At 40.0% G+C, this 14483-nt stretch overlaps 1 protein-coding gene across 1 annotated transcript in view; it reads right to left on the bottom strand.

Annotated features, from left to right (window-relative positions):
* LOC140458623 (stearoyl-CoA desaturase 5-like) overlaps positions 1–14483 on the bottom strand; it is a 57610-nt gene that overhangs the window by 19959 nt on the left and 23168 nt on the right. Inside the window, exon 3 of the mRNA XM_072553361.1 lies at positions 1298–1503. Coding sequence (XP_072409462.1) covers positions 1298–1503 — 206 coding nt within the window. The remainder of the gene's footprint in view (positions 1–1297; positions 1504–14483) is intronic.

Raw genomic sequence — 14483 nt, 5'->3', positions numbered from 1 at the left:
TTGTTGCATATCATTTCCAAAACACTTCTTCACAACATTTTGAAAGGCACTTCTCTGAAAGGCAAGAGTCAAATATGGTAGAGTTTTCAGAAGTCTAGACAGATACGAGACTCTCCCCTTCACTGAAAGTGATTTTGTGAACTAGCTTTGAATATAATGCAGATAGCTGGCTTAAAATGTTTCAACGAGCGAACTAGATGAAGCCCTCATTCCAATAACTGACATTTTCACTTTGATGCAATCCAACAGTTTGTATCTCTCCCAAATGTTACAAAATATCTTTAAAAAGTACTATTCCTTGTTTTTTCAACAATGTTAATTTTAAACTTCATCATAAACACTTCTATAAATTTATGGCAAAAATTTATAATGCAGAAACACAAACCTTGCCATGTTTATGTCAGCTGTAGTGAGATTTACAGTCACATCTTCCATTGTCCATATACAATGAAGAGAGATTGAGCAGTTTGGGCCAATACTCTTTGCAGTTCAGAAAAATGAGAGGACAACTAATTGAAAAATAAAAGATGCTGAAGGGAATTGACAAAGCAGACAGAGGATTCTATCTCAAGTTGGGTCATTTAGAAGGAGAGATCATGATTTTAGGATAAGGGATAGCAAATTTTAAAGCAGAAGTGAGGGGAAGTTACTTCTCTCAAAGGTCATGAATCTGTGGAATTAACCAGCTCAGAGTGCAGTGAATGCTGGGGCACTGAGTAAATTTGAGGAGATAAAGGATTTTTAAAATAGTAATGAGCTAAGGGGTTATGGGGAGCGAGCAGACAAGTGGGGTTGAGGCCAGGATGAGATCAGCTATGATTGTATGAAATGGCAAAGCAGGCTCAAAGGACTGAAATGTCTGCTCCTGTTCCTAGCTCTTTAGGGGATGGGGGGGGCAGAGTGTAAGTTGGAGTTGGTTTATCTGCCATCATATGCTCAGATCATGACATTAAATCAAAACTTTGGCATGAGTATTAGTCTATATTAAATTATTAATTCATCTATTTTTAATACAAATGATTTATTGACAGTTTGGTTATGTAAGATGGCAATATTAGTAGCTCTACCAATAACAATGTCAATTAAGGAACACTGCTCCTCAGATAAACTATTTTGTAAAACCTTTGTAAGCCCATGCTGCAGACAATGGCAATGACCCAAAAATAAAACTGGTTACCTTTTGATCTTTTGGAATGAAACTTCCAAACAAGTAATCACATTCAATATTTACTATTAATAATAGTGGACATGTATTGCAAAGTATTGATGAGCTCTCATCTCACTTGGTTGTGCTTACTTTCTTTGGAACACAACAACAGGGTCAGCAAGAAGGTCACTAACATCCAGCTTCTTTCCTTTCTCTGCCACATCTGGATGTTTCCGAAGGAACAACCAGCCGATATGAGAAAAGAAGAATCCACGGGTGGCATTGTGAGGGTCAGCGTTGGACTCCGAGTATTTGTGATGTACCCGGTGATCTCGGCACCACTCGTAGATGTCATTCTGTGAGGAGACAGGTGCAAAAAAGTTAAAGATCTGGCCATTAAGTTTCCTTTTCAATAATTATATACGTACTTACACTGTATAACACTGACAAACACACTAGCAGGCAAGTGGAAATCCAGTGTCTGACATGACAAGCCTTAGCAATAATGGAGAGATTAATCTTGTCTGAGTTAAATGTCAGGTTGGCCAGAATGACTTTGTGCACAAGCAAGCACCTTCCATTTGACACTTTCTTTATACCTTATAAAAACACAGGTAAGCTAGTAATGCTTGGATATGTAACCTTTGTTGTTCCTACATTCTCAAGCAATGTGGGCTGGGAGATACATTTTGCCTAAATATTCCAATTGAGAATTAAGACATATTGTCTTCAGCTAGAAAAAAGGTAAACTAAATCTATTGCCTTATAACTCAAAAGCAGGACTTGAAAAGCTTAGTGAAATGTTGAAGACGCTATGGAGAGGCGATTGCAATCAGCAAGATTTCTTTACCGAAAAAAATTGTGCAAAATATATAATTAAGCCAGATCCACCGCATTGCCTGCTGTGCCTCCTAATAATGGTCACCTTGTACCTCAACCTAACTACACACTATGTTCCCACTGAAGTCGTGGCAGCTGTCCTCATCCACACTCCGTGTTGGTCAAGCCACTATATAAAGTAGCCCAACCATCTCACTGAATCTGAGCGAGGAGGTGGGTTCCAAATCCCTTTTCATGTTTCTTCAGCTCAGTGCCAGTGGTCAACTAGAAGAGGAAAACCAACCCACACAGTCAGGCCCTGGGTGACAGCTTCACAAGTCTACGTGCCTGTAACTGTATTGAAAGCTATGCTGATACAAGAAAAATAATCTGACAGAAAAATCATCATACAGGCAGTCATAGAACATAACAGCGCAGTACAGGCCCTTCGGCCCTCAATGTTGCACCGACCTGCAGAACCAATCTGAAGCCCATCTATCCTACTCTATTCCATTTTCATCCATATGTTTATCAAAGACCATTTAAATGCCCTTAAAATTGGTGAGTCTACTACTGTTACTCTGAGTAAAGAAATCACCTGACATTTGTCCCATCACCCCTCAATTTAAAGCTATGTCCCCTTGTGCTAGCCCTCACCATCTGAGGAAAAAGGCTCCCATTGATCAAACTGTCTAACCATTTGATTATCTTAAATGTCTCAAATAAGTCACCTCTCAACCTTCTTCTCTCTAATGAAAACAGCCTCAAGTCCCCCAGCCTTTCCTCGTAAGATCTTCTCTCCATACCAGGCAGCATCCTAGTAAATTGCCTCTGCACCCTTTCCAAAGCTTCCACATCCTTCCTATGATATGGTGACCGACCAGAACTGTACGCAACCAGAGTTTTGTACAGCTGCAACATTACCTCGTAGCTCCAAAACTCAATCCCTCTACTAATAAAAGCTAACACCCTGTATGCCTTCTTAACAACCTTTATCAACCTGAATGGCAACATTCAGGGATCTATGCACATGGACTCCAAGATCTCTCTGCTCATCTACACGACCAAGAATCTTACCATTAGCCCAGTACTCTGCATTCCTGTTGCTCCTTCCAAAGTGAATCACCTCAGACTTTTTCACATTAAATTCCATTTGCCACCTCTCAGCCCAGCTCTGCAGCTTATCAATGTCTTTCTGTAACCTGCAACATCCTTCGGCACTATCCACAACTCCATCAACTTTAAAGTCATCTGCAAATTTACTAACCCATCCCTCTACACCCTTATCCAGGTGTTTTATAAACATGACAACAGCAGTGGCCCCAAAACAGATCCTTGTGGTGCATCACTAGTAAATGAACTCCAGGATGAATATTTCCCATCAACCACCACCCTGTCTTCTTTCAGCTAGCCCATTTCTGATCTAAAACACTAACATCACCCTCAACCCCATGCCGCCGTATTTTGTGCAATAGCCTATCGTGGGGAACCTTATCAAACACCTTACTGAAATCTATATACACCACATCAACCACTTTATCCTCATCCATCTGTTTGGTCACCTTTTCAAAGAACTCAATAAGGTTTGTGAGGCACGACCTACCCTTCACAAAACCATGTTGACTATCCCTAATCAACATATTTCTTTCTAGATGATTATAAATCCTATCTCTTACAACCTTTTCCAACACTTTACCCATGACCAAAGTAAGGCTCACTGGTCTATAATTACCAGAGTTGTCTCTACTCCTCTTGTTGAACAAGGGGACAACATTTGCTATCCTCCAGTCTCCAGCACTATGTCATCATTGGCTACAGGAATAAAGATCAAATCCAAAGGCTCTGCAATCTCCTCCCTGGACTCCCAGAGAAGCCTAGGATAAATCCCATCCGGTCCAGAGGACATCTATTTTCACCCTTTCCAGAATTGCTAACACCTCCTCCTAGGAGTAAAAGCAAAACCATTCATCAGAATTCATCAGCTATCTGTCACAGTGATCTGATTAATTACCTATCAGCTATCGTGATGACAGAGGGTCTAATTCAGGTGATATAGAATCACAGAAAGATTACAACACAGAAGGAAGCCAGCCAGTCCATTAGAGCAGTTGGTGGCAAAGTGCATTTATCACTGGACTGGTAATCCAAAGATGCAGGTTGATGCTAGGGTCACATGCCATCATGGCAGCTGGAGAGATTGAAATTCACTGACTAAATCTGGAAATGAAAACTGTGTTTCAATAATGGTGACCATGAAACCACCATCAATTGCTGCAAAGATCTGCCCTATTTACTAATGGATTTTAAAGAAGGAAATCTGCCATCCTTACCCGGTCTGGACTGCTTGTGATTCCAGACCCAAAACAATATTTTTGACTTTTAACTGGCCTCAGGAGAAATTAATGATGGATAATGAATGCTGGCATTGCCAGGGACACCTACATCTCATGAATGATTAGATAATAAATATTTGTCATGTCTACATTCCATTCAGCTGCTCTTTTTTCATGACCCAGCATTTTTAAAATTCTCTTCAGGTAATAATTGAATCCTCTATTGAAATCACAACTGAATACACCTCGACCAAACTCTGAGGTGGGGCATTCCAGAGCCTATCTTCTCACTGCATAAAAATGTTGCTATTACTTCTTTCGCTAATTGTCTTAAACTGATACTTTTGGTTCTCTACCCTTTTGTGAAATGAAAGATCCCTATCTATTCTGTCTATGTGCTTTATGGTTTTGAAAACCTCTATCCAACATTCTCTTCACCTCCTCCTGCTTAAGAACAACAACTCCAGCGTTTCTAACCTTTCCAGATGACTGAAGTCTCTTATCCCTGCAACCATATTCTTAGACTTATGCTGCTCCCACTCACATCCTTTCTAAAGTTTAATTGCTATAATTAGGAATACTCAAGGACACAATACTCAAGTTGAGGTAAAACCAGTGTTTTATACAAAAAGTCATCATAATTTCCTTTATTTGTAATCCATGCCTCTAACTTATAAAGCTCAGGATCTTGTACGCATTTTCAACCACATTTTTCAACTTTCCCTGCCACCTTCAATGCATGGGAGATCTCAGTGAAGTATGATGGGCAAAGATAGAGTAGATAGGAATAATCTTTTCCTTCAAAACAAAAGACAATAAACAGGGTCATAGATTTAAGGTAGTGGCAGGTGGTTTAAAATTAACTCTAATTGGACTATTAGTCACTGTTTACAAGTATTGCATCCATCCCTAGAATTAAAGCACAAACAAAATTGTTAAAAAAAATTTACAACTGCAGGGAAAGAATGACCTGGTCAGTCAATAGAGAACTACAGTCAACATGACGTATAGGCATTTTGATTGCTTCATATGTTGATTTATAACAATAATTATTATTTATTACTACTTCAATTGTATTTAACGTGCTTGTGCTGTACGTTTTGATATATTTTGTGCTAACTTAATAAAGTTGAGGATCAACATTTAGTTAATCACACCACAGAGCAATCAGGTACTAGTAGCTGACAAAAATCTCAGAACACATTCCCTGGTCCAGTTTGTCTGCAACTAAACTTCCCCACTAATTGAACAAATAACAGTGTAAAACAGCATTTACAATAAGTGCTGAGTGATGGTTTTACAAAGTACAGCAATTCATTCTGCAATTGTAAGTTTTTAAAACAATCCTTTTCCCATTTCAGTGCACAATCAAAAATACAGAAAAATAAAAATACACGGTGTTCACAGAGAAAAGTTAAAACTTTAAGATGATGTTTCATTACAACTGGAAAACGTTAGCAATATTGCAGTTTTAAATCAAGCACAGAAGCAGAATAGGATAGGGGGAAAGTGAGCAACAGAATAAAAGGAAAGATCTGTGGTAGAATGGAAAACAGGAATGAGTACAACACCGGAAATGACAACATTGGAATAAGTAAAAAAAAATTAAAAGGGAAGTCTTGATGATGTGTCAGTTGGAAAGGTGGCATCATCTTGCAAAGAAATTGAATCAATTGTTTTGGTCTGAAACTGTTAAAGTCAATGTTGAGTCCAGAGACTGTAAAGTGCCTAATTGAAAGGTGAAGTATTTCTTCTCAGGCTTTCCATGAGTTTCACTGGAACAGAGACTGAAGGCAGAGAGGTCCGAGTGTGATTAAAATGAGATTAAAATAGCAGATAACTGGAAATCTGGAGTGATAACTATGGTGTGAATGGAAGTGATCTGGAAAGGTAAACTGTACCTGTCTTCAATGTCAAGCAGACTGCACTGTGAGCAATAAATGCACGATACAGTGAAAGAAGTACAAATAAATGGTTGTTTTATTAAGAGGGTATTTTTGCAGGCAGGGTGCTAATCAGGAAAACAGTGGAAAATTTATGAATTCTGCATAGTTCATAAATCTAACACCAGCAAATAAATCAACCACCAAAATGGAACACCACGTACTAGGACAACAATAAATGACATTGTAACAACATTCCCCAGTGAAGGAACATCACCCAGATGAACAGCCAACAACATGCACGTTCATTATGAAGGGACCAGCACAGTTTAAAGTTTATGTATGCAATGCATATGCAGACACTGACAAGAATAACAAGTTACTAATGCACTAGAACAGCAGTGTAGATTGGTTAACTCAAAAATTTAATGACAATTGTATAAAAAGGAAGAGGATGAATTGAAATGTAATCACAAATGTCCATTACATTCTGCCATAGTCACACAATCTCAACCATACGTCAAGCAGCCATCTTACACTTTAAAAAATTAGTCATTTTGACGAGACTCCTGTCTGTTGTGCTCAGAACAACACTTCAGCACTTCTTTGTACAAACGGCCTCTTAACCTCTGACTATCAAAGGTGTGTCAGCTGGAACACGGTAATCACACTGGGATTAATGCCAGCAAAGATTAGTGCCAAAGTCTATAGTGAGTCAGGTTACTGAACCCATTATTATGATCTTACTGAGACAGCCATAGAGTGAAAGAGAATTTGTATTAACACACTCATTTCAACCTGTCAAACAGTAATTATCAGGATCTAGATATGCATACTAGCAACAAGATTACAAATAAGAGCTTTGAAATGTATAACTCCTGCAGTAAAAGGGGAACAGAACGAGGTAGAATCGAAACCAACCATGTCTTCATCACTTGCAACACCCCCACCCCCTGCCATGATCTAGCAAATTGCTGAATTCTGCTGGAATTCTCAATAGATCCACTGGTTGTATCAAACAAATGAGCTTGTAGAAAAGCCGTGTTTCCATGTGACCCAGACAAATATCCGCAAGTATACCAGCTGCTGAAGCTCAAGTAATGGATTTCAGAACTCAACCAGCACCTGGAGACTCTGTGTTCATTAATGAGGCAGAAGACTATGTGATGTGGAAAACACATATAGGGAGGCAGTCATACCAAAGATTAGGAGCATACAGGCAGAGAGAAAAGAGGCAGTCTAAAAAAAAAACCAGAAGTATGGCAGGAGTCCTCTCAGTCTCCCTTGTTTGCTAATCGGTGTTGCATTTGAGATACTGTTATGGACAATAGTTCCTCAGGAGAGTGCAGCCAGAGCCACATCACTGTACCATGACTTGCCTAGCTGTACAGAGATGGATGATGGTGAAGGAAGAGGTTGAAGAATAGAAGAACAATAGTGATAGGGAATTTCAGAGGACCAGGCAGGAGATACTACAGCCATTGTCATGATTCCTGTGTGTACGTTACTTCCCTAGGTTTTCATTAATTCATCATTGGATGTGACATTACTGGCTGGGCCAGCATCTACTGCCTTTCTCCAACTGCTCAAAGTCTGGTTCAACCAGTGCTTTGAAGTATTTTTTAAAAATCAGACTGCTAACATTTTTTAATGTAGTAAATTCAATGCCACAAAGTGAGCATACAAGCAAGGAACAAGGATCCTTGGCCTTTTAAGCATGCTTTACAATTCAGATTGCAGCTGATCTGATTTTAACCTCAACTCTATGTTCCAGTGTATCCCAATAATCTTTCATCCCCTTAATCATCAAAAATCTACTTACATCTGCCTTAAACATATTTAAAGCTTCTGCATCCATTGCATTTGAGGAAGGGAATGCCAGTATGGAGGGAGTTCCAGAACTTTGACCGAACAACTGTACAGAATGCTGATATACAGTAGAACTCTCGTATCCACAGATTCGGTTTCCACAGTTTCAATTATTCATGGCTTACCACGGCCTGAAAATATTCCATGGAATATTCCAGAAATAATTCCAGGGGGCTGCCAGGAAGGTAAGTTTCCCATTTAGATGATAGGTTTCACTACTATCTGCAGTTTCAGGGATCTGCGGTAGGTCTTGGAACGTATCATCTGCAGATACAATGGGACACCTGCACTTCCGAGTCAGGACAGTGAGGGCTCGGAAAGGAACTCACAAGTGGAAGTGCTCCAAAATATCTGCTGCCATTGTTCTTCTGAATGGGAGGTGCCATTGGTTTGGAAGGTGGTATCTAAGGAGACTTGATAAGATTTATATTGTGTGTGAAAGATTAGATTTGCAATTCCAGAAACTTTAATGTTTAGTTTTAGTGTGAGTTCATTGGGGTATTTAAACTTTTCATGATTTTCTCATCATCACTTCCATTCAGAGCCTTACTAAATAACCTGTCATTTTAAAGTGAAAAGTGAAAAGGTTAAACTTGATTTTCGGTAAGAAGAATGTTAATAATACAAATGAACCTTTTCTAGGCCTAGTTTCTGAAATCTGTCACACATAATCTCATATATAACATAAGAAAGAGTTTGATTAGATGGAGACCAAAAGTCATCCTGTACTGAAGAATGAATATCAATTCAGACTACATTAGTTGAGCAAACTGTAGTAGCGTTTTGTGCAGTACTCCACGCAAATTCACCAATTTTACATTCTGACTGCATTATAAATTATGTCAATGTAAATATATTCTAACTGGTTGAATGCAGTGCAGTTTGGAAATTAGGTGAAAGCTTTGTAGGAAATTTTCAATTATTTTTCTATTGCTGAATTAGAGCTTAAGGAAGTCTCCTGATGCTCTGATTATCTCCCTTACACAGGAGAATTGCCATATAATTCTGTTCTCATACTACAGCATGGCAAAAGTCTTATAGGACTCAATAGAGTAGATGCAGAAAGGTTATTTGTCCTGGAGCTTCTAAAATCAACAGAGACATAATCAAAAAGATGGTCCTAAAGATGACAAGTAATTGAGATAGAGTCATAGAGATGTACAGCATGGAAACAGACCCTTCGGTCCAACCCGTCCATGCCGACCAGATATCCCAACCCAATCTAGTGCCACCTGCCAGCACCCAGCCCATATCCCTCCAAACCCTTCCTATTCATATACCCATCCAAATGCTTCTTAAATGTTGCAATTGTACCAGCCTCCACCACTTACTCTAGCAGCTCATTCCATACACGTACCACCCTCTGCGTGGAAAGGTTGTCCCTTACATCTCATATCTTTCCCCTCTCACCCTAAACCTATGCCCTCTAGTTCTGGACTTCCTGCCGCAGGGAAAAGACTTTGCCTACTTATCCTATCCACGCCCCTCATAATTTTGTAAACCTCTAAGGTCACCCCTCAGCCTCCGACGCTTCAGGGAAAACAGCCTCAGCCTGTTCAGCCTCTCCCTGTAGCTCACATCATCCAACCCTGGCAACATCCTTGTAGATCTTTTCTGAACCCTTTCAAGTTTGACATCATCTTTCCGATAGGAAGGAGACCAGAATTGCACGCAATATTCCAACAGTGGCCTAACCAATGTCCTGTACAGCCGCAACATGACCTCCCAACTCCTGTACTCAATACTCTGACCAATAAAAGAAAGCATACCAAACGCCTTCTTCACTATCCTATCTACCTGCGACTCCACTTTCAAGGAGCTATGAACCTGCACTCCAAGGTCTCTTTGTTCAGCAACACTCCCTAGGACGTTTCCATTAAGTGTATAAGTCCTGCTAAGATTTGCTTTCCCAAAATGCAGCATCTCGCATTTATCTGAATTAAACTCCATCTGCCACTCCTCAGCCTAGTGGCCCATCTGACCAAGTTTCTGTTGTAATCTGAGGTAACCCTCTTCGCTGTCCACTACACCTCCAATTTTGGTGTCATCTGCAAACTTACTAACTGTACCTCTAATGCTCGCATCCAAATCATTTATGTAAATGACAAAAAGTAGAGGGCCCAGCACTGATCCTTGTGGCACTCCACTGGTCACAGGCCTCCAGTCTGAAAAACAACCCTCCACCACCACCCTCTGTCTTCTACCTTTTGAGCCAGTTCTGTATCCAAATGGCTAGTTCTCCCGGTATTCCATGAGATCTAATCTTGCTAATCAGTCTCCCATGGGGAACCTTGTTGAACGCCTTACTGAAGTCCATACAGATCACATCTACTGCTCTGCCCTCATCAATCTTCTTTGTTACTTCATCAAAAAACTCAGTCAAGTTTGTGAGACAGGATTTCCCCCACGCACAAAGCCATTTTGACTATCCCGAATCCTGAAAAAGGGCTTATGCCCGAAACGTCGATTCTCCTGCTCCTTTGATGCTGCCTGACCTGCTGCGCTTTTCCAGCAACACATTTTTCAGCTCTATCCCGAATCAGTCCTTGCCTTTCCAAATACATGTACATCCTGTCCTTCAGGATTCCCTCCAACAACTTCCCACCATAGAGGTCAGGCTCACTGGTCTATAGTTCCCTGGCTTGTCCTTACCACCCTTCTTAAACAGTGGCACCACGGTTGCCAACCTCCAGTCTTCCAGCACCTCACCTGTGACTATCGATGATACAAATATCTCAGCAAGAGGCCCAGCAACCACTTCTCTAGCTTCCCACAGAGTTCACGGGTACACCTGATCAGGTCCTGGGGATTTATCCATCTTTAACCGTTTCAAGACATCCAGCACTTCCTCCTCTATAATCTGGACATTTTGCAAGATGTCACTATCTAGTTCCCTACAGTCTATATCTTCCATATCCTTTTCCACAATAAATATTGATGCAAAATATTCATTTAGTATCTCCCCCATTTTCTGTGGCTCTACACAAAGGCCACCTTGCGAAGGACTGTCTTTTCTCAGACAGTGGTGGGTCTTTGGAATTTCTTGCCCCCGACAATCATGGAGGTTTAATCATTGTTTATATTCGAGAGATATGAACAGCTTTCCATATACTAAAGATAATGAGCTGTCTGAGGAAGTGGTGGAGGCTGGTATAATTACAACCTTTAAAGGGCATCTGGATGGGTATATGATTGGTTTAGAGAGATATGGGCCAAATGCTGGCAATTGGGATTAGATTAATTTAGGATAGCTGGTCGGCTTGGATGAGTTGGAGTGAAGGGTCTGTTTCCATGCTGTACATCTCTATGACGTTATATCAAGGGAGAAGAGAATACGGAGAGAAAATGGCACTGGGGCAGAAGATTCCTAGTCAATTTTGTTTATCAATTAGGTACACATCAGAGTTTGAGCAAAGTTTCAGACTTTTTGACATACCTCTGTGTTAAGGTTCTATAGATCCTGCTTCTAATCTGAAGTTGTGCTCAATTTCTGACCACAAGCTAGGCCCTGGTGATACTTTCCCATAGTGGGTACTGTACTAAAATCTTGATCAATGAAGACAAAGCAGTAAACTGATAACTACTGAAAGAAAGAAACGGAAGGACATTTAAGAGAGAGGCTGTCAGTTGCATATTGAGGTTACACTTCACTGTGACATGTCTAAGCAGACCCGCAGAGTGGATCTTAATGTTGTTTTATTTTAATGCTTTCTGGGACGTTTGTGTCAGGGATATTAATCAAACTATGTCAGGGTAAATTCCATAAATGCCAATTCCAATTCCACACCAGAAATGTGAGTGAACTTTTACCCCAAGTCTGCCAACTCACTTTCAAACTGCATTTCATTCACTGATTTAAAATATATTCATACATGCAAAAACCAAGCCAAACTTTTTGAATACCATTTCCTATTGTGAATTGGTGAACTTGTTCTTGCCAAAGTTATTAAAGATGGAATCTACTGACAAAAATGTGCCAACAAACTTAATGGCTACATCAGAATGAGCAATAAGCAGTACAATAAAAATACTTGGCAGATTTATTATTTGGAAAAGTTACAAAGATGATGGAGATGAATATAGTTTAATTGTATCTCAGCAATAATTGGTTGGGTTAGATTTTATACAGGAGAAAGTTACAGTCAATGCAGGAGATTAATGTAGTTAGCTAGGTAGCAAATCAAGTTGGCAAATGTAACCTATAGAGGAAAAAGCTCAAATGGTGTACTTGGAAGAGTTTCATAGAACAACCAACCAGATGAGAGGAGAAATGTTTTCACCCAGAGAGTGGAGAGCAGAGAGCCTGTGGAATTCTCTGCCATAGGAAGCAGTTGGGACAGTGATCACAAAATAACATAATAGGTGAGAAATGTGGATCTGAAACTCTTGTCTTAAATTTAAATAAAGTAAATTAAGAACATGACAATAGCATTGCCTAAAGTGGATTGGGAAAATAGGATAAAAGGTAAGACAGTAGAAAGGTAATAGCACATTTTTTAACGGAATTCTTAACAGACATATATTCAATTCAAAAAGAAAAACTATGTAAAAGGATACATAATCAATTGCTAAATAAGGAAGTTACAAGAAAGTGTATGAACTAAAAGGTTGATGTTAAACTGAAAGAAAAGCCATACAAATGTTGCAATTTGTGTCGAGGCAAAAAAACTAAACAACATGAATCCAACAAGGAATTATTTTAAAAAGTGAGAATTTAGAGTATGAGTGAAAACTAGCAATAAGTATAAAAAGTCCGCAGATTCCATAAGTATACAAAAAGGAAGAGAGTAGCTAAAGTGAGCACTGATCCCATACAGAACAAGACTAAAGAATTAATAATAAAACATAAGGAAATGGCAGAAACTTCAACCAAGCTTGTTAGATCTGTCTTCATAGCAGAAACAGTTTGAGAACATTAGAGAATCAAGTGGCAAAAAAGGTGGGAGGAACAATCATCATTGGATTTCCTAGCAGTTTTTAATCCAATGGGCTAAAGGCTGACAAGTTCCCTGGATCTGACTGCCATCTTATTAATTCCTATATTAATAAAAGCAGAATGACCTTTGACATTAACCCTTATGAAATGCCTTCTGGAAATTCATGTACAGTATGTCTACATGTTCCCTTTTATTCATAGTGCACGTAACTTCTTCAAAGAATTCCAGCAAGTTGGTTAAACAGGATTGTCCTCTGAAACAAACCATGCTGATTCTGCCCACACATCTTAAAGTTTTCTATGTGCACAACTATAAACTCTTTAATGATCAATTCTAATACTGTTAGGCCAAAGGGTCTATTTCTATGCTACAGGGCTCAATGATCTTTCCAATTACAAATGTCAAGCTTACTTGCCTATAGTTTCCTGTTTTCAGCCTCCTTCCCTTTTTCAATAGAGAGGTTATATTTGTTCATTTCCAGTCCAATTGCATAATTTTCCAAACCTTCCTAGATTGCAAAAGTAACAGCAACAGGCCTAGCTCATTTAGACTCGAGGATGAAAATTATCAGGACTCAAATTTGTCAGTCCACAGCTGATGAGGGTGCTGGTACTTCGGAACAATGCAGTCAGCGCCAAGCTTCAGGCACCATAAGCAGCTCAACTGTGGTGGTAGGTAGGGAGAATGGGGTCTTCCTGGTATCAATGTCAGGAATGTCATGGAACGGCTGCGGGGCATCCTGAAAGGGGAGAGTGATAAGTGAGAGGTCATGGTATATATTGTTATCAACAATGTGGGAAAACAGTGAGGTATGAGGTCTTGCATCAAGAATTCAGGGAGCTGGGCAGGACAGAGGGAGGGTTTTAAGATTCCTGAATCACTGGGACCACTTCTGGGACATGTATAAATGGGACAACCTGTATTAGAGTGGAGTGAAAGATGTGGGTATCCATCCAACGTCCTACTGTTGTGGCACTGACATCCAAATATTTGGGTGCCTTGGAGGCCTAGTTCCAACAGAAAACTCAGTGGCTGCTAGTTACACACTTGGACCTGCACTCCATCACTTTAACAATGGTGGTTCAGCAACTGCAAGGCAAGAGGGGGGGACGATGTATCTTGACTTTACTTTGGATGCACTTTCTTTCCAAGGAAACTTGTGGTGCCAGCAGGCACTTACGAGGAGGACAGACAGAAAGCTTCATCGCAGGGCATTCCGAAGGTGCAGTGCCCTCCATCACCCCTCTGTCAGTGACTCTGCCTATGGCAGACACTATGGAGGATAGACCAGCATCTGTGTTGAACATAGAGGGTCCCATGGAATATCCTTGCCAAAGTCTTCACGGTCACCAGGGCATACTGGTCAGACTCCCTCTACATCAGGTGCAATTATCGGGCCTGTACCTAGATGAGGTAGCAGGCAAAGGAAGGAGAAATCCTTTGCCGTATATCTCAGCATTATGGGTACTTCATTAATGGAAATAGTTGTAATCAC

Source organism: Chiloscyllium punctatum, chromosome 1 (assembly GCF_047496795.1).
Source record: "Chiloscyllium punctatum isolate Juve2018m chromosome 1, sChiPun1.3, whole genome shotgun sequence".
Lineage (NCBI taxonomy): Eukaryota > Metazoa > Chordata > Chondrichthyes > Orectolobiformes > Hemiscylliidae > Chiloscyllium > Chiloscyllium punctatum.
Note: the sequence above shows the minus strand (reverse complement) of the source record. Positions and strands in the feature narration are given on the sequence as shown.